This window comes from Oncorhynchus masou, chromosome 24, assembly GCF_036934945.1.
Source record: "Oncorhynchus masou masou isolate Uvic2021 chromosome 24, UVic_Omas_1.1, whole genome shotgun sequence".
Lineage (NCBI taxonomy): Eukaryota > Metazoa > Chordata > Actinopteri > Salmoniformes > Salmonidae > Oncorhynchus > Oncorhynchus masou.
The window spans coordinates 86,633,647-86,655,155 of record NC_088235.1 but is presented as its reverse complement, the minus strand read 5'-3'; the positions used below and the strand labels follow the sequence as shown (position 1 = coordinate 86,655,155).

The window sequence follows — 21,509 nt, the reverse complement described above, 5'->3', positions numbered from 1 at the left end:
CACTCCCCTTACGGAAACCCTCAGAATATTGTTCACCCCTAAACACCACCTTGTTTCTGGAAGAATTGCTGTTTTAGACATTTAAATGAGGGCTGAATCCAGCAGGTTTTCCCCTACATGATCCTCATTAGTATGCATGTGTTGAAGAGAGGTGGCCTGAGAAGCGCCTGCCTTTAATTAGTTTTTTGTTAGCGTGGTGAAATGAGAGAGTGGTGAGTATAGCACGCTGCCGTGTGGGCTCCCCTGGCGACGCCCCTCTCGATGATAGCCAATGGGGATGTTCCATGGGGACAGGAAGTCATTAACCTTCCCCCTCGGTACAGGGAGACCCTCGCCATGTGAACTACTTTGCCTTCTCAGGCAGCTGCTTTTCACTGAGTTAATTGCATCCTCTTTGCTCATTTTCTGCTCCGAGTTGGGTAGCTATGTGTGGAATGTGTATTGACAAAAGTAGGATTGATTGGCGATATCCCGAAGATAAGGAAGTCTGCTGCTTGTGATGGAATAGATTTTTGTGAGCTACACTTGTAATCCTCACAGATTGTGGAAAGGCTCTGATCAACATCAGACTTATTGTTAGCTGATTGGCATTCTAGACCACTTGGCTGGAGAGTCCCAGCGAGTGTGAGTTCTCTCATTGCCACCCAAAGCGCTTTGTTGTAGCCTGTGTGTTTTGTGTGTGTGTTGCCCATGGTGTGTGTGAGTGACCTCCCTATAAGAATGTGTGTGATTAATGGTAGAGCTGTTGAAGTAATCTGTAGTGGTCTGGCTGTGTTGGGAGATGAGTGTTCTCCTGCTGAAGGGCTGGCATGCATGCAGGCTGATTGATGAGGGGGAAATCTGTCAGTATGCTGGGCTGGGCTGTGGAGTACGATTGTGTTGTATGAGGCTGGTGTGTGTCAGTGAGCTGGGCACCAGGACTGTTGTATGAAGCTGATATGGGTTTTGCTCATGCAGGGTGGTGTGGTGGATGACGGTTCGGTGTTTAGGGGTCGTGACACCAAATCCACCAAAAAGCGGCAATAGTAGTAGGCCAGTCATACACACATCGGGGATGATAACTGGCCCTACCCCCTCCCCCCACCCCACTCTCTCCCCCAGCTGGTAGTCAGCTGTGGTTAACCAGGCACTGGGGATGACAGAGTAGCCTGTGACCTTCCCAGCATGCCGTGCGGTGGGTGGTGCTGAATATGTCGTTTATCAGGGCACCATTAATCGTGTGTGTGCTTTCGGGCCGGAGGGGTGGCCAGCAGCCATGAGGCCAAACCCTCGCCGGCCAGCGCAGCCTGACTGATAAGCTCTGCCATTGATTAGTTGCCGTGGGAGACTGATGGTGCCCACGTGGCAGGGACACTGGGTCAGCGCTGCGATCACCGGAGAAGGGGAGGGGCTGAATGTGTCCTCGCATGTAACCTTATTCGCCTAGAATGAGCTGTTTTATAAATCAACGTGTGATACAAAACACGAAGCAGAAACACTGCTGCCCGGTATCCTAATCATTTCTCAGTTCCCCTCCAGTTAGGTAGTTCCCCTCATAACCCATAGTGTTCATCCCTGCCAGCCTGTCCTCCACTGGGACTGGGCCTGGGACTGAGTTGCTTTCTGTCAGACAATGGAAACTCAATGCAATTAATTAGGATCCCTGCATGGATAAGAGGGAAGACGTAAATATCTAAATGAGATTTAGCCCCTTCCCTATATGCCCCCACTCTACCCTTACCCCACCTGGCGTGGCTTCATACCAGGAGGTGATTAGGTTGGATATAATTTGAGCTAGTGTGGCGTACCTACCGTACAGCAGCTCCCCCAGGGATAACCCACCAGGGATGACTCACCAGGGATGAGCAGGAGGAAATGTTATGTTTACCCCACCCAACCTGTCATAGCGTGTTTGTGTGGGGAGGGGGGGTGGGTGTTTACCTCACCCACACCTGGCCCCTCAAACAGCCAAACGCAGGGCTTTTTCCAGCCAAACAAAATGCACAGCTGACGACAGTGTGTTCCACTCCTCTCCTTTGGGGCCAAGAAACAGAAAGTTGCCCATTCACCTGACAATACTCAATCTATTGGCATATGTACTCATATCCAGATTTGTTAATGACACGATTTCAATAAGATTATTCAATTACTTAATACATTTGATTCAGATCTAGATTTTTGATGAGCTGTGTATGTATGGTGGTGGTGTTATTGATTGTTTTGGCTGAGAAGTAGAATTCCCTGAAGAACAGGTGTCTCTTCCCAGTTCCTTCACTTCAATTCATTGGTACTCTGATGCTTTTTCTTACTCTCCCCTCACAGGGAAGAAGACAGGAACATATTTGACTACTGCAGAGAGAACAACATAGAACACATTCCCACGGCTATCAGTGCCAAGGAAGTGGATGTCAACGCAAAAGATGAGGTCAGTGGCATCCTGTCCTCTTTTTAAACAAAACATGTTATTCATCCCAAAACCTGCTCATTTGCAGTATGGTACAATATTCCCCTGTAGCTCCATTGTCTTTGGCCTCTATCAGTCCACGTGAACTCCTCACAGCAATATCTCAGATCTATGGGAGAAGCCCAGCTCTTTGACCCCAAATCTATTCATCTGCTCTTTATTCGTTTATCACAGAGGGCAAATGCCTTAGTCCCTCTTTCATCACAGCAATTCTTCAAATGAGGAACCAGTTGGTGCATCAGCAGCCATGGCAGATGGTGTTCTTTGTGGGGCCACTCCAGCTTTATTTACCAGTGGACTGCAGGTCCTCAATACAACCAGCAGAGGGCACTAGTGAAGTTCCATCCACCCCCTGAGGTGATTCATCTCAGATAGGCAACCAGCTGAGAGAGTAGAACTGGGACGATAAACCAAATATTGTCGATACCGACAACTTATCGGAGGCATTTTGCTGATATTGTTCATTATGATAAGTAGCCTACACTAGAGAAATGTGAAGTTTTTTAAATTAAATAATTTTGCTAATATGTGTGATTGCTAACGGGGCAATTGATGGCTACAACCATCAAACTAGTTGTAGTAGTTTAAAGGGTATAGTCAATGAGAGAGAGAGAGAGAGAGAGAGAGAGAGAGAGAGAGAGAGAGAGAGAGAGAGAGAGAGAGAGAGAGAGAGAGAGAGAGAGAGAGAGAGAGAGAGATCTGATTGAATAGATTAACATATCCTACCGCCTTCTCTCTTTGTTTAGGTACAAGTTGGTGAGAGGTCTGATTGAGTAGATTAACATATCCTACCGAGAGAGAGAGAGAGAGAGTTTAGGTACAAGTTGGTGAGAGATCTGATTGAATAGATTAACATATCCTACCGCCTTCTCTCTTTGTTTAGGTACAAGTTGGTGAGAGGTCTGATTGAGTAGATTAACATATCCTACCGCCTTCTCCCTTTGTTTAGGTAGAAGTTGGTGATAAATCTCGCTAGGTAGAAGTATAGACACAGCCTGGCTTTGTACATTTAACCTATGTTCAAGAGTCAACAGTAACAGCCACACTGTTCTTTTAAATACAGATTCATATTTTGCTATTTATATAATTCAAGTTTTGCTCTACCAAGAACCTTGTGTTCTCTACTTGCGCTAATTGGAATATGCCATAATTGAATGTCCCACTAGTATCCTCCAAAGTCATATCTAGAGACTGTATAAATGACTCTTGTTTCCACTGTTAACCGAAGTCTTCCAGTATTAGTGACTTAGTAGACTGTTCTGTTATATGTTTTCAGCCGTGGGGGATATTGGCACTTTAATTCAGGGTGATCTGAGCCCGGGGGATGGCCTCTGACCCCTGGGGTGTCTGGTCCTTTGACCCCTGGTGTGGCTGGTCCTCTGACTCCCCTCCAGAGGCCAAAGGCATTAGCTGTAATGTACAGTGCAGGCGTGGGGCGAATGGGGAAATAATCCTAATGATGGGGAGAATAGATCAGGGTGCCCCGCCGTGTCCTTATGGCTCACTGAGGCCATCTCATTACTGTTGGGATGGTGGCATGGGGGCCATGCCGCAGGTATACATCATACACATCAGCCAAAAGCATGGGATCAATCACACATGCTGTGAGCAAGGCCCACACAGAAGCAGGACAAATGTTGCTTTATGGCTGTGTGGGTTTTCACTACACAGGAACAGACTGGTATTGTACAGCACTAGCTACACACTGGGCTGAGACACTGTACCACATGTCTAGTACACTTCCCAGAGCTGAACACAGGACTGATTCTAGACACTGACTACAGTGACTAATATACCCCGGTACTGGAGAGTATGAATACAGTCTAGCCAGTCTTTACTAATAGAATCTCCCTCATGAATTTGTCTTTGTCTCCTTCACTCTCTGAATAATCATGAGATATGTTGTGTTTTTGCCTATTACTACTGTGTAGTTGTATAGTGTACAAGTGACTGTCCCAGTAGACTCTATGGGTGAAGCGTCCCCACATCCATACAGGTCTCCACATGCCACTGAGAGAGAGACCACACCGCCACCTCGAACCACCAATCCCATGTACCCCAACAATGGAGGGCTGGATTTCATGTTGTAATACCGCCCAAGGAACTCCTCTTTCCCCTTTCTCTCTTTCTCTCAGGGACCAAATCCCCCCATTCAATTAGAGCCAATTGAGCTGACATATCCCCTCCCACTAAGACTGAGGAGCAGGCAGCGACGGAGGAGAGTGCCCTTTTAGGCCCATGTAGACATGTCTGTTGTGTGTTACCGTGGGTGCGAGTCAAAGCACCTGTCACGGCTGCTGGAAGTGGTTAATCCCCCACTACACAGGGAGCCTGGCTTAGCACTTTAGAACAGAGAGGTTCAGGCCATCCCTAACCTTCTATTATAAAACGTGCCAGCAGTGCTGATTCCTGGTGGATGATTTCCAGTAGAGTTTTCTTATTTTGTTGTTATCGCAGACAAATAAGAGTGCTATGTTCCTCCTTACGATAAATGGTTATTTCAAATATTTTTGGGGTCCATGAAAATGCTCTTTTATCCAACCAGACATCTTATTGGTGTACTTTTTGAGTGCACTGGGCAGTCTTTTTCTGAGAACCAATCCAGTAGAGAGGTTAAAGTGAAAGTTCACTCTTTTCCAAAACATAGTTCTCTTGAGAGTATATACAGAAAGTTCCGGAGTGGAATTAATATATGAGGAGAAACACGAACAAATAACAATCAGAGGGGCACACCAAAAACAGAGAAAAAGCACAGCAGTATTTAGGCTCCCGCCTCTCTCATAAATATCAATTTCAACATACAGCCGTGGTGATCAATATAATTTAAGCAATAGAATAGGACTTAGAGAGTTTGCTTTATCTAATTGCCTAAACTGAAAAATGAGCTCCCTGTGGCGGTTGTATTAGAATGAGGGGTTTGGAGCTAAGGAGAGGAGGGGAGAGAGGTTGTGGGGGCTGATCAAGGGGATGCTCTCGTTTTGTCCACAGCATCCCATCAATCAACTCTAAGGACTGTCGGCCATCCGCAATTTGTCCCTGAGCTCCGGGACCAGCCCCCTCCACATCCCCAACCTCCCTACACACACTCATATATATATATATATATATATATATATATATATATATATATATATACACACAGTGGGGAGAACAAGTATTTGACACACTGCCGATTTTGCAGGTTTTCCTACTTACAAAGCATGTAGAGGTCTGTAATTTTTTATCATAGGTACACTTCAACTGTGAGAGACAGAATCTAAAACAAAAATCCAGAAAATCACATTGTATGATTTTAAAGTTATTAATTTGCATTTTATTGCATGACATAAGTATTTGATCACCTACCAACCAGTAAGCATTCCGGCTCTCACAGACCTGTTAGTTTTTCTTTAAGAAGCCCACCTGTTCTCCACTCATTACCTGTATTAACTGCACCTGTTTGAACTCGTTACCTGTATAAAAGACACCTGTCCACACACTCATTCAACCAGACTCCAACCTCTCCACAATGGCCAAGACCAAGGAGCTGTGTAAGGACATCAGGGATACAATTGTAGACCTGCACAAGGCTGGGATGGGCTACAGGACAATAGGCAAGCAGCTTGGTGAGAAGGCAACAACTGTTGGCGCAATTATTAGAAAATAAAAGAAGTTCAAGATGACGGTCAATCACCCTCGGTCTGGGGCTCCCTGCAAGATCTCACCTCGTGGGGCATCAATGATCACGAGGAAGGTGAGGGATCAGCCCAGAACTGCACGGCAGGACCTGGTCAATGAGCTGGGACCACATTCTCAAAGAAAACCATTAGTAACACACTACGCCATCATGTATTAAAATCCTGCAGCGCACACAAGGTCCCCCTGCTCAAGCCAGCGCATATCCAGGCCCATCTGAAGTTTGCCAATGACCATCTGGATGATCCAGAGGAGGAATGGGAGAAGGTCATGTGGTGTGATGAGACAAAAATAGAGCTTTTTGGTCTAAACTCCTCTCGCCGTGTTTGGAGGAAGAAGAAGGATGAGTACAACCCCAAGAACACCATCCCAACCGTGAAGCATGGAGGTGGAAACAGCATTCTTTGGGGATGCTTTTCTGCAAAGGGGTCAGGACGACTGCACCATATTGAGGGGAGGATGGATGGGTCCATATATCGCAAGATCTTGGCCAACAACCTCCTTCCCTCAGTAAGAGCATTGAAGATGGGTCGTGGCTGGGTCTTCCAGCAATGCAACGACCCGAAACACACAGCCAGGGCAACTAAGGAGTGGCTCCGTAAGAAGCATCTCAAGGTCCTGGAGTGGCCTAGCCAGTCTCCAGACCTGAACCCAATAGAAAATCTTTGGAGGGAGCTGAAAGTCCGTATTGCCCAGCGACAGCCCCGAAACCTGAAGGATCTGGAGAAGGTCTGTATGGAGGAGTGGGCCAAAATCCCTGCTGCAGTGTGCAAACCTGGTCAAGAACTACAGGAAACGTATGATCTCTGTAATTGCAAACAAAGGTTTCTGTACCAAATATTAAGTTCTGCTTTTCTGATGTATCAAATACTTATGTCATGCAATAAAATGCAAATTAATTACTTTAAAATCATACAATGTGATTTTCTGGATTTTTGTTTTAGATTCCGTCTCACAGTTGAAGTGTACCTATGATAAAAATGACAGAACTCTACATGCTTTGTAAGTAGGAAAACCTGCTAAATTGGCAGTGTGTCAAATACTTGTTCTCTCCACTGTATATATGCTTGCATATATATACACACACGCACACACAACACACACACACTCATACCCCTCCTGCTGGTGAGGAGGCAGAGCAGAGCTCATTCTGTCACCACCTCGTTTTCTCGTTGGGATCTGAAGGCTCTGAGTTATAAATTGTAGTGCATCATTATTATTATTTTAAGTTGAGAAATCTGTTGTGTAGTTAACTTTGTGGAGCCGTGCATAACAGAAGGGAATAGATGGTTCTATTAGAGGTGAGGAGGGATTGGGCCTCTATCCATCTCACTGAATGCTCCAGCAGGTCCCCACGCTGCATTTACATATCTCTGTGTGGTCAGACGCCCCACACACACTGTCACTATCCATGCCAGCTGTAGTCCATTCACTAGGCAACCTTACTAAGTACTGTACCTACCGGTAGTGCTTTAGTTTTCTTTCCCCTCTTGAGAAAATGTATCGTAGATCAAGAGTTAGGATTTACAATAGATAGTGTTAAGGTGTGTAAACAAGTACTGACATTTACTTTGAGGGTTTTTACCTAAGACAACTTTTATGATATTTGATTCAGTATCTTGCCTCCTCAACTCATTAGCTACTCCAATGATGGCTAACAATATCCGTTGCACTTTGAAGTACCTGCTCATGTATTGTGTAATGTGTTAGTGCAGGAATAAAGAGGCACACCTCTTATGTGTGTTTCAGGGCCGGAATTTGCTGCACTGGGCCTGTGACAGAGGACACAAAGACCTGGTGTCTGTGTTACTGCAAAACAGTGCTGGCATTAACAGTCAGGTGAGTCTCTCACACACATACACAGACATCTGGGGATAGGGATCAAGGGGCACTTGATGCAGAAGTTCATGGGGTTAGATATTTTAGGAGATTTAAAGATTTCTGTGAGATTCACAATTGTGTTAAGAGGGGCATGACACCGACACAGTGCACTCTGTCAACACCCCACCACACACCTCCAGATTACACAGTACACCCAGTCAACAGTTGAGCACACACCTCCCAAAAACACACCTCCAGATTACACAGTACACCCGGTCAACAGTTGAGCACGCACCTCCCAAAGACACACCTCCAGATTACACAGTACACCCGGTCAACAGTTGAGCACGCACCTCCCAAAGACACACCTCCAGATTACACAGTACACCCGGTCAACAGTTGAGCACACACCTCCCAAAGACACACCTCCAGTTTATTTTACTACACACCAGAAAGTCAAACCTCTGTATCCATGGAGGCCTAGTTTCTGTGGCTGGCCCAGGGGACTAAAGGCCCGGTGACACACTCCCTAGAATCCTCTGAGCAGGTCTACTGTAATTCACTTTGTGATATCGACAAATCCCATGGGGTTTATCCAACACAGTAAGCAGGTAGACATTGTTTAGCGACCTGGCTGTGGAGAGAAAAACCCTGAACGCCATTCAGGTTTAGAGGCAGGCAGCTTTGTCTTAAGCTGGCTAAACGATGCATTAATACTGTGATGCATACAGTTGTGGGACCAGGGGCTTTACTGCCCCACGGTAAGACAAATCAATTGGAAGTAATCAGGCAAATTGTTTGCATTATACAACCCATATAATCAGAACATTTGCAAATGACTTTCTCTTCTTGGCCTTGAACCTTTTTTTGTGTGGATGAAAACTAGAGCGCCGGCTTATAGAGAATTATCTTGGTCTTCCTGGCAGTGGCTCTGGTCATGGTTTACAATAAAACATTACAACTTAAATGGAGGCATGTTAAAGCTGCATTGTAATTACAGAGACGTGGAGTCTCTCTAAAGTCCATTGTAACATGTACTGTATTTAGCCTTCATTTATGAATAATAACAGTAGTTACAATAGCAGTACACTGATATAAAAAAAGTGGTTAAATATGGTCAAATCTAATACCTGTACATCTCTGGCATCTCGGATGAATTTCAGACACATGCTCTGGGAGTATGTGTGCAATATGCATAGTTATACACATGCATACTATTTCCTAGTGTAGGTACCAGTAAGTGTAATTGAATGGCAGACAGTCCTTATTAAGACCCAGTGTGAGAGATCACTCTGCAGTCCCTCTCAGGCCGTTAGGACCCCTACGGTCATGTCTAGATGGGATACAGCTTTTGTCAAATTGACATCAAAAGTTTATTTTATTTTTTGCATTTTAGCTAACCTTAAACCTTTTCCTATCCTTAACCTAATTATCCTAACATGCTGCCTAAGTTCTCCTAAACCTGCCACGAAAGTCAATTTTGACCAAAGCTGTGTCCTTTCTAGACAAAACCCATCTTACTTCTGTGCTCAGAAGTACCCAGTCAGCTGCCTGAGGGTAGATAATAAGGCAACTGGATTTTTGCACCATAATTATTGAGATCAGGTTTACGATATGACGTGGGGGTGGCCGAAAGGAAATACGACTAGCTAAATCATACAACAGTCTCTGCCAAATGATTATACAATGTAAACCCCACGTAACTTAGAGTTGATGGGATATAAAGCCTGCGACTTCTTATTACATTCTATTAGATTGCTGTTTTCAGTCATTTTCTGGCCATGCTAAACTAGACTAGATGCCTTGGATGCTACATGCCTTTTCGCTGTTGAACTGGCAAACATACATGTGGTAATAGTATCGTAGTAGGTTTGACATATACAGTGGGGTCTAAAATTATTGACGCCCTTGATAAAGATGAGCAACAATGACTGTATCAAATAGATAATACAAATAATGAGCTTTATTGTATGCTCCATACAATTATATTTTATTCTAACACAATTGCTCAGAGAAATTGATTTTGTTTAACAAGTAAGATCATACCCCCCAAGACATGCTAACCTCTGCTGTTATTGGTAATGGTGAGAGGTTAGCATGTCGTGGGGTCATGATCTTTGACCTTCTAACTTTCTCAATCAGGATTATCTGTAATCATGGTAGCATCTACATCAATGTACACGTGTTTAGAAACATATTCTATTCTTATTTATAATGAGTCACTCAAATTACATTTATTTACCATTAATTACCATTGGGCAGAAATTAATCTGAAACACAACCAAAATGAACAGCAAATGCATCCAACAAGTTTGTAGAGTCACAAGCTTGATGTAGTCATTGCGTGTGCCTGGAATTGAATCCCTAAGCGACCACTTATGTGTGTGTGTTGATATAAAGTCAAGGGGTCTGAGTACTGTCCGAAGGGGGGGTGGGGGGTGTGTATGTGTGTCTCTTTTTCAGGACCCTGTTTTTCAAAGATAACTTGTAAAATCTAAATAACTTCACAGATCTTCATTGTAAAGGGTCTTAACACTGTTTCCCATGCTTGTTCAATGAACCATTAACAATTAATGAACATGCACTTGTGGAACGGTCGTTAAGACACTATCAGCTTACAGATGGTAGGCAATTAAGGTCACAGTTGTGAAATCTTAGGACACTAAAGAGGCCTTTCTACTGAGGTGGAGGGTCCATCATGGTCTGGGGCGGTGTGTCACAGCTTCATCGGACTGAGCTTGTTGTCATTGCCTGCAATCTCAATGCTGTGCGTTACAGGGAAGACATCCTCCTCCCTCATGTAGTACCCTTCCTGCAGGCTCATCCTGACATGACCCTCCAGCATGAAAATGCCACCAGCCATACTGCTCGTTCTGTGTGTGATTTCCTTCAAGACAGGAATGTCAGTGTTCTGCCATGGCCAATGAACAGCCTGGATCTCAATCCCATTGACCACGTCTGGGAACTGTTGGATCGGAGGGTGAGGGCTAGGGCCATTCCCCCCAGAAATGTCTGGGAACTTGCAGGTGCCTTGGAGGAAGAGTGGGGTAACATCTCACAGCAAGAACTGGCAAATCTGGTGCAGTCCACGAGGAGCACATACACTGCAGTACTTAATGTAGCTGGTGGCCACACCAGGTACTGACTGTTACTTTTGATTTTGACCCCCACCCCCCTTTGTTGAGGGACACATTATTCAATTTCTGTTCGTCACATGTCTGTGGAACTTGTTCAGTTTATGTCTGTTGTTGAATCTTATGTTCATATAAATATTTCACATGTTAAGTATGCTGAAAATAAGCACAGTTGATAGTGAGAGGACGTTTCCTTTTTCCTGAGTTAGCATTGCCTTTAAACTGAACATTTCGGGTAGACTTCCACAAGCTTCCCACAATAAGTTGGGAGAATTTTGGCCCATTCCTCCTGACAGAGCTGGTGTAACTGAGTCAGGTTTGTAGGCCTCCTTGCTCGCACACGCTTTATCAGTTCTGCCTACAAATGTTCTATAGGATTGAGGTCAGGGCTTTGTGATGGCCACTCCAATACCTTGACTTGGTTGTCCTTAAGCCATTTTGCCACAACTTTGGAAGTATGCTTGGGGTCATTGTCCATTTGGAAGACCAATTTGCGACCAAGCTTTAACTTCCTGACTGATGTCTTGAGATTGTTCCACATAATATTCCCTCCTCATGAAGCCATCTATTTTGTGAAGTGCACAAATCAATACTTTGTTAGAGCCATCTTTTGCAAGAATTACAGCTGCAAGCCTCTTGGGGTATGTCTCTATAAACTTGGCACATCTAGCCACTGGGTTTTTTGCCCATTCTTCAAGGCAAAACTGCTCCAGCTCCTTCGAGTTGGATGGGTTCTGCTGGTGTACAGCAATCTTTAAGTCATACCACAGATTATCAATTGGATAGAGGTCTGGGCTTTGACTAGGCCATTCCAAGACATTTAAATGTTCCCCTTAAACCACTTGATTGTTACTTTAGCAGTATGCTTAGGGTCATTGTCCTGCTGGAAGGTGAACCTCCGTCAGTCTCAAATCTCTGGAAGACTGACATTTCCCTGTATTTAGCACCATCATTCCTTCATTTCTGACCAGTTTCCCAGGCCCTGCTGATGAAAAACATCTCCACTGCATGATGCTACCACCACTGTTTGCATATTTCTTTCTTTAAGAAATGGCTTTCTTCTGGCCACTCTTCAGTAAAACCCAGCTCTGTGGAGTGTACGGCTTAAAGTGGTCCTATGGACAGATACTCCAATCTCCGCTGTGGAGCTTTGCAGCTCCTTCATGGTTATCTTTGGTCTCTCTTTGTTGCCTCTCTGATTAATACCCTTCTTGCCTGGTCTGTGAGTTTTGGTGGGCGGCCCACTCTTGGCAGGTTTGTTGTGGTGCCATATTCTTTCCATTTTTTTAATAATGGATTTAATGGTGTCACGTGGGATGTTCAAAGTTTCAGATTTTTTTTATAACCCAACCCTGATCTGTATTTCTCCACAACTTTGTCCCTGACCCACTTTATTTAAGTGTCACATGATCTGTCACATGATCTCAGTATATATACACCTGTTCTGAAAGGTGAATATATGGTGAATACATATGCACTCACCACTTTTCCGTTTTATTTATTTTTTACATTTTTGTGAAAAGACCAAGTCCATATTATGGCAAGAACAGCTCAAATAAGCAAAGAGAAACCACAGTCCATCATTACTTTAAGACATGAAGGTCAGTCAATACGGAACATTTCAAGAACTTTGAATGTTCCTTGAAGTGCAGTTGCAAAAACCATCAAGCGTTATGATGAAACTGGCTCTCATGAGGACCGCCACAGGAATGGAAGGCCCAGAGTTACCTCTGCTGCAGAGGATATGTTCATTAGAGTTACCAGCCTCAGAAATTGCAGCCCAAATAAATGCTTCACAGAGTTCAAGTTACAGACACATCTCAACATCAACCGTTCAGAGGAGACTGTGTGTGATATCAGGCCTTCATGGTTGAATTGTTGCAAAGAAACCACTACTAAGGACACCAATAAGAAGAGACTTGCTTGGGCCAAGAAACACAAGCAATGGATATTAGACCGTGGAAATCTGTCCTTTGGCCTGATGTGTCCAAATTTGAGATTTTTGCTTCCAACTGGCGTGTCTTTGTGAAACTTAGGGTAGGTGAACGTGGAGGAGGTGTGATGGTGTGGGGGTGCTTTGCTGGTGACACTGTCTGTGATTTATATAGAATTCAAGGCACACTTAACCAGCATGGCTACCACAGAATTCTGCAGCGATACGCCATCCCATCTGGTTTGCGCTTAGAGGGACTATCATTTGTTTTTCAACAGGACAATGACCCAACACACCTCCAGGCTGTGTAAGGGCCTCCACAATCACCAGACCTCAACCCAATTGAGATGGTTTGGGATTAGTTTGATAGCAGAGTGAAGGAAAAGCAGCCAACAAGTGTCCAGCATATGTGGAAACTCCTACAAGATTGTTGTAAAAGCATTCCAGGTGAAGCTGATTGAGAGAATGCCAAGAGTGTGCAAAGCTGTCAAGGCAAAGGGAGGCTACTTTGAGGAATCTCAAATATAAAATATATTTTGATTTGTTTAACACTTTTTTGGTCTCTACATGAATCCATATGTGTTATTTTATAGTTTTGATGTCTTCACTCTTCTATAATGTAGAAAGTTTTTTTTTTTAAACTTGAATGAGTAGGTGTGTCGTGGTTGTGTGTGTGTGTATATATATATGTGCAGTGAATTATAATATGTATAATGACATATATCATTGGCAGACTATCAAAGATTTTAAATTGTAAATGGTCCTGTGAATGTGAAAGGTCTCCACCATTTTATGTTCTCACATTCCTTTTGTCTGTGTATGATAGGCAGTAGAGGATGTTTGGTGTTGGGTTTTTTGGGTATTGGATATCCCAGTAATCTGAACTGACCTCTGCCAACTGCCGTTAAATAAAGATAAAAGTGATTTATGTTTAATTTGTTGATTAAATAACAAACCAAAAAAAAATGCGTTCAGTGAAAATCGTTGAAAATTAATCAACTGATTGTTTCAGTGGATGTCCAAACCTGTTAACCTGCATTATGGGCTGTTTGATTCTAATCTGGGATCAGAAGGGACTACAATAGGTAGCTCTGTCCATGAATACCCAGATCAACTGTATACCACCTGTCACCAGCAGAATGCCTCACACTGGCCCTTAACCCACCACTGCTTTTCTACTGCACTTTAACAAATGAACCCCAGAAACTGGGCCGGGTGGCAGAAGTAGGGTACCGTGTTCGTGATGTCAGAAGCATAACTCAGCTATTTTATGTGGGCTGACATTTAGTGTACTGCATTGTAATAAAGGCACATCAAAATATCCTCAAAATTCCATTATTTGTGAGGAGAGATTAACATGATCATTCAGTTTACAGGAATTTAAAAGTTGAAAAAAGTCCTTAAGAGTCTTGATGCATCCGGGCGTCAATCTAAGTAACATAATAAAAAAATCCCCATCAAAACCCGTCAGTTTAAGCTAGAGATATCTCAATCTGCCTATGTCGGCCTTCCTTACAGTATCTGCGGTGGAAGGTCGCAGAGCTCTGGCGGTGTTTGTCAGACCATGAAAATGACTGTAGCATCTGAACGGACGCCTACAAACGAATACCACTCTATGGAAATGGGAGACTCACGAACACACAATGTTATCCTTTTTGTTATTTCACAGTCTTCACTCTTATTCTAAAAATAAGAAAAACCCTTGAATGAGTAGGTGTGTCCAACCTTTTGACTGGTACTGTATGTGTTCTTTATTTTCGTGATGGAAAAACGCTTTCAGTTTGATCTTAAAGGACTTAAACCAGATATAAAGTATGCAGAAAAGATAATGGACCTACAGGGCATTCGGAAAGTTTTCGGACCCCTTGACTTTTTCCACATTTTGTTACATAATGATGAAGTAAAAACTGTTTTTTAGACATGCTTGCAAATGTATTACATTTTTGTTGTTATTGAATATCTAATTTACATAACTATTCAGGTCTTTTGCTTTGAGAGATTGAGAAATTGAGAACAGGTGCATCCTGTTTCCATTGATCATCCTTGAGATGTTTCTACAACTTGGAGTCTACCTGTGGTAAATTCAATTGATTGGACGTGATTTGGAAAGGCACACGCCTGTCTATATGAGGCCCCACAGTTGACTGTGCATGTCAGAGCAAAAACCAAGCCATGAGGTCGAAGGAATTGTCTGCAGAGATCAGAGACAGGATTCTGTCGAAGTGCAGATTTGGGAAAGGGTACCAAAACATTTCTGCAGCATTGAAGGTCCCCAAGATCACAGTGGCCTCCATCATTCTTAAATGGAAGACATTTTGAACCACTCAGACTCAGGGAGGTGACCAAGATCCCGATGGTTACTATGACAGACCTCCAGAGTTCCTCTGTGGAGATGGGAGAGCCTTCCAGAAGGACCACCATCTCTGCGATACTCCACCAATCAGGCCTTTATGGTAGAGTGGCCAGACAGAAGCCACTCTTCAGTAAAAGGTACATGTCAGCCCGCTTGGAGTTTGCCAAAGGGCACCTAAAGGACTTTCAGACCATGAGAAACAAGATTCTCTGGTCTGATGAAACCAAGATTGAACTCTTTGTCCTGAATGCCCAGTGTCACGTCTGGAGAAAACCTGGCAGCATCATGTTGTGGGGATGATTTTCAGTGGCCGGGACTGGAAGACTAGTCAGAATCAAAGGAATGATGGGAAAGGGAAAGATGAACGGTGCAAAGTACAGAGAGATCCTTGATGAAAACCTGTTCCAGAGTGCTCAGGACCTCAGACTGGGGTGAAGGTTCACCTTCCAACAGGACAACGACCCTAAACACATAGCCAAGACAACGCAGGAGTATCTTCGGAACAAGTCTCAATGTCCTTGAGTAGCTCAACCAGAGCCCGGACTTGAACCTAATCGAACATCTCTAGAGAGACCTGAAAATATGCTCCCAATCCAACCTGACAGAGCTTGAGAGGATATGCAGAGAGGAATGTGAGAAACTCCCCAAATACAGGTGTGTCAAGCTTGTAGCGTCATACCCAAGAAGTCTGTAGTCACTGCCAAAGATGCTTCAACAAAGTACTGAGTAAAGGGTCTGAATACTAATGTAAATGTAATATTCCTGTTTTGTTTTATGTATAAAAACCTATTTTTGCTTTGTCATTATGGAGTGTTGTTTGTAGTTTGATGAGGGGAGGGGGATTATTTAATCCATTTAAGAATACGGCTGTAACAAAATGTGGAAAAGGCAAGGGGTCTGAATACTTTCCGAATGCACTGTGTGTATATATACATTTTACTTATCCCCCCCCCCCCCCCTTTTACTCCCCAATATCGATTTTTGTCTCATCTCTGTAACTCCCCAACGGGCCGCTAGAGCGTGATGAGCCAAAGGAAAGCCCCCCGGCCAAACACTCCCCTAACCCGGGCGACGCTGGGCCAATTGTGCGTTCCATATGGGACTCCCGATCGGTTGTGATACAGCCTGGGATCGAACCCGGATCTGTAGTGACACCTCTAGCACTGCAATGCCTTAGACCACTGCAACACTTGGGAGGCCCTTGCATCTTTATTTTTATCTTTGAGAACTAACAATCACTGAAATAAAATCTAGACAGTCGGTGATGATTGAAAATTCCCAAAACAATGATTTTAGCAGTATTCATTTTGTTATTTTGTTGGACCAAAAGAACACAGCATTAGCCATGGAAAATGCATATAATTCCAGGAAACGTAAAGGGTTCTATCATCTCCATTGCAGAATATATATAACCACAGGAAATTTGCTTTAAATCTGCAAAGTTTTCTCTGAGCTGCATGGCAAAATGTGTAGAATTGCAGGAAATTTGCTTTTAAATGCAATCATGTCTCTACACTGCCAAGATGGGGACCTCTAAAATGTTCCTAAATAATTGTACACGCTGACGGGCCGACCATGCTCATTGCCACGCCCCTGCAAAACCCCCTGCCACGCCCACCACCTAAGCCACTTTTTGATCCAGGAAAAACTCTGATTGCTATGTGCACAGCCACTCTCACTAAAGTAAATAAGGCCTTAACAGTCCTTTTCATTGGTCAAGGCTCAGACATCCTGGCCTCCCCTTTGGGATTTTGTGTCAAACAAACAAGCAGCAATCTGGCTGTGGGCTGGCCGGCTGGGGAATGGGCTGTAGTGGGATATGCAGGTAGCAACAAAAACACAATTTAAGACTTAAGCTAGGCTGATTACAGATCGGAAACATGTAAACAATGTGGGAGGATTGGAATTGGGCAGATTTAATCTCATAAAAAGGGTGTGAGGGTAAGGTGCATGTAAGGCAACAGGAAACAATCACAAGTAGAAACAGTTTCAAGAGAAAGAGGCAAAAAAGTAGAGGGAGGAATAGAGGCGGAGGGGCAAGGCAGGAGGAAGACTACAGTGAGGTGAAGTGAAAGAATCTGCAATTTATATTGGCAGGTTGTAAATTCAATTTGTGGGGCTGGATTAAATCATCTCCATCCTGAATCTAGTCCTGTCCTCTGCATGTGGTTTGTGACAGTGGCTGTCCCTGTGTGTGCATGGCTGGCTGAGCTGGGGACTGTGTGTGTGGCTCTTTACTTTGTATTAAAACAACATGATCCATGAGACGCAGAGGGTGATTCCCAGCACCACTAATTCTAATTAATCCACTCCAGGCCTTGGCCACGCCGGTCTAAAGCGCTCGCAGTCTATCAGATAGAAATTCATAACTTAATTGAGGTCAAAGCCGAGAGCCGAGAGAACAAAAGTCTCTGGCTGGGACCAGGTAGATCAATAGTAATAAATATCTGGCTGGGCTACAACTAGTTCATGGCCACGCATTATGTGGGACAGACAGCGGCATCACAGGGCAGAGGGACAAGAGGGGACGGAGGAAAGGCGGGGGGACTCTATGTTGGTGTCCTATCTCCTAGAGGGTTTCTGTACTTCACTGTTGGCTGCAACTGCAGATTGACTAGGGAAGTAGTTTAGGTAGTTCTTACTCTGTCGTATAGACATTCACATCAGACTGCTCTTCTACCACACTTGGTATTGAGTGCTGATTGGCAGGTCAGTGTGCACGTCAGCAACAAAGGCTGTGTGTGTGTTTGATTTGTGATGCCGTAAGTGTTCTTTTTCTGTACGACCTCTTAGACTATAAACACATTGATTTGATATTGATGTGAGGAGAAATGAAATCTTTGCTAAGTGCTTAAGTGCCCCCTGGCCTGAATACATATTTAGTGTCAATGTAGTGGATTGTTTATATGGCTAGATAGGGACCTTGGCAGTTTGTTGGGTTGTGTGAAGACAAGCAAAACATTCTCAGACAATATCTGGACCGTGATGCATGTTTTGCTATAGCTGTTGTCTGTCAGAATCACACTTGAGAAATAGCTTTGTCTATATGGCTTAATTGTGTGCATTATTTTTTTCGGGACTTTACTTTCATTAATCGGATGACTGTTATTTATCTAATCAACTAACTATGTTTAATTGTTACCTGATTTTAAATGAATCATGTAACAATTAACTCATTAATATTTGGGGCACCACGAGAGAGGTTGTTTAAACAGTTACTATCTCCCGAATTAAAATCTAAAAATATTTACCTATCACATTCTTGGAACAGTCCATGTATTAATCATAACCTCGTATCATATCATCATTCTGAACAGTCATAACCTCCTGCATCTGCAAAACCCCAGCCTTACTTATGATTCATTACGACACAAATTGGTTAAATTATTTATTTACTAGCCAAGTAAATGATAACACAGGATAAACATACACTTAATACATTAGAAACAGGTCCCTAGCGGACTGACACAATATGGCGGCTTGTTACAAAGGAGATGAAGAGAGAGAGAGACAGAGACAATTAACGTTGGTACATTTTATAAATTACTCTCACAGTAATCATATACTTTGCACACAAACCGCCTCCCATTTGGAGTAAGAAATCATGAATGTATTTACGTGTAAATGCCTTGGTTCGCCGTGGATCTCTGTCAGAATTCTTGGAAACGGTGTTGGGCCATTCCGCGGCACACTTGTAAGACTACAATTTTCCAAAAGGGGTCCCCACCCATCTCTTCTACTGTTGCTCTCCTCTGCCGTCACCCGGCATCTGGCAACCCGTGGTGTCGTCCTGAACAGAACTACAGAGCTCACTCTGCTTCCACTCGCTCTGAAAGATGATTTTTTGAAGATAGGCTAGCCAGCTGGGTCAATGGTTCTCAGTGGCGTGATAAGAGTAGTGGACTCCTGTAATTAGAGAAGAGTAGTAGGACGGTCCGACTTAAATACGCTTTTGTAGATACTTAACTTAGGACAGCTAATCAGCCGTACCAGTGATTGTCCGGGAGGTGACGTTATTGTCTCTACCTTGTGTTGAGATTTCAGAGTTCAAACCACTTTGGACGTAAGCTGCAGCTCAACTCCTCTCTGGTCTGATATGGTAATTCTTAACCCATCATTTTATACAGTTCTTCAAAAGGGGCAGTTCGTGAGGCTGACACACTCTTTGACCTCACTCAAGGGGGAGGTGACTACTTACTTGTACAAAGTTATAAAAACTATTTCCTCTTATAGTTTCTAAGATCACATCCCTCTCTTAACAAAAACACTTTCATCGTTTTTATTATTATTTCATACACAAAGTAAAGGATCGAAACTTCGTACATATAGTTGCTATACTTTCCAAGTTACAGTATATCCTTTATAACAATTTTAATGGCGTCACAAAATAACACCCAGACCGACATTAGTGGTCTTTGGGTCGCTTCTGACCATTCCCCACATTCTATGTTAGAAATATTGTTCCAGTATTAACTTTAGAATGTGGTAGATTTTTGGCGGGAAAATGTCTGTATAGACAAAGGCACATTCCTTGGTGAGTATTGGAGAGGGATGTTCTCTCCTTGATTTACAACAGGGTGTGAGCGGTCAACCCCCCCACCAGTTCCCTCCTTCCCCTTCTGTGGGTTGAAGTCATCCATTGTCAAGCTAACCTGACCTATATGGATCCTCACAGAGCAGTCGTGACACTTTGACTGTAGGTTCCTGATCACAGTGGTCTCTTTACAGTAAGAGAGTAAATCAAGCTCATTGCAGGGCTCTAAGAATAGGGATCCTTTATTGTACAGAAGCCTTCTGGCTTTAGATTTAAGTACTGTATGATGACAATAATGACATTCTCACAGTGTCTTACTATGAACAACTCTTCTCTCCCAGTAAGTCAACTGTGTTTTACTCTTTGTCTTATTGAAAGTTTGCTGCACCGTCCTAGTTAGTGGCAATGTAGTGTAATTTTGATACTTTAATGTAATGTGAATAGAAATGCATCACAGCTTTGTACCCGGCCTCAGCTGTGTGAAGCTAGACTGTAGAGCAGGGATCATCAACTAGGTTCAGCCGCTTATGGTCAGGGGGCTGGAACCTAATTACAAATCATTTGTAGACTGCAAATTGATTGCAAGAAACTCAAATAGGTTTAATATTTGACTAAAACATGTATCATTTCGAAACTTGCTTACGTTTGTGTGCAATCACGTCTCTCTTACAGTGGGGCAAAAAAGTATTTAGTTAGCCACCAATTGTGCAAGTACTGTACTTTTCATCATAGGTACACTTCAACTATGACAGACAAAATGAGAAGAAACAAATCCAGAAAATCACATTGTAGGATTTTTTATGAATTTATTTGCAAATTATGGTGGAAACTAAGTATTTGGTCACCTACAAACAAGCAAGATTTCTGGCTCTCACAGACCTGTAACTTCTTCTTTAAGAAGCTCCTCTGTCCTCCACTCGTTACCTGTATTAATGGCACCTGTTTGAACTTGTTATCAGTATAAAATACACCTGTCCACAACCTCAAACAGTCACACTCCAAACTCCACAATAGACAAGACCCAAGAGCTGTCAAAGGACACCAGACACAAAATTGTAGACCTGCACCAGGCTGGGAAGACTGAATCTGCAATAGGTAAGCAGCTTAGTTTGAAGAAATCAACTGTGGGAGCAATTATTAGGAAATGGAAGACATACAAGACCACTGATAATCTCCTTCGATCTGGGGCTCCACACAAGATCTCAAAATGATCACAAGAACGGTGAGCAAAAATCCCAGAACCACACATCATGCTTTGGGGCTGTTTTTCTGCAAAGGGACCAGGACGACTGATCTGTGTAAAGGAAAGAATGAATGGGGCCATGTGTCGTGAGATTTTGAGTGAAAACCTCCTTCCATCAGCAAGGGCATTGAAGATGAAACGTGGCTGGGTATTTCAGCATGGCAATGATCCCAAACACACCACCCGGGCAACGAAGGAGTGGCTTCGTAAGAAGCATTTCAAGGTCCTGGAGTGGCCTAGTCAGTCTCCAGATCTAAACCCCATAGAAAATCTTTGGAGGGGGTTGAAAGTCCGTGTTGCCCAGCAACAGCCCCAAAACATCACTGCTCTAGAGGAGATCTGCATGGAGGAATGGGCCAAAATACCAGCAACA

The 21,509-nt window shown here is 43.5% G+C and overlaps 1 protein-coding gene across 1 annotated transcript in view; it reads left to right on the top strand.

Annotated features, from left to right (window-relative positions):
- LOC135511466 (acyl-CoA-binding domain-containing protein 6-like) overlaps window positions 1–21,509 on the top strand; it is a gene marked incomplete at its 5' end in the record, with an annotated part of 70,313 nt that overhangs the window by 11,332 nt on the left and 37,472 nt on the right. Inside the window, 2 exons of the mRNA XM_064932966.1 lie at window positions 2,302–2,404; window positions 7,868–7,957. Of these exons, the coding sequence (XP_064789038.1) occupies window positions 2,302–2,404; window positions 7,868–7,957 (193 nt within the window). The remainder of the gene's footprint in view (window positions 1–2,301; window positions 2,405–7,867; window positions 7,958–21,509) is intronic.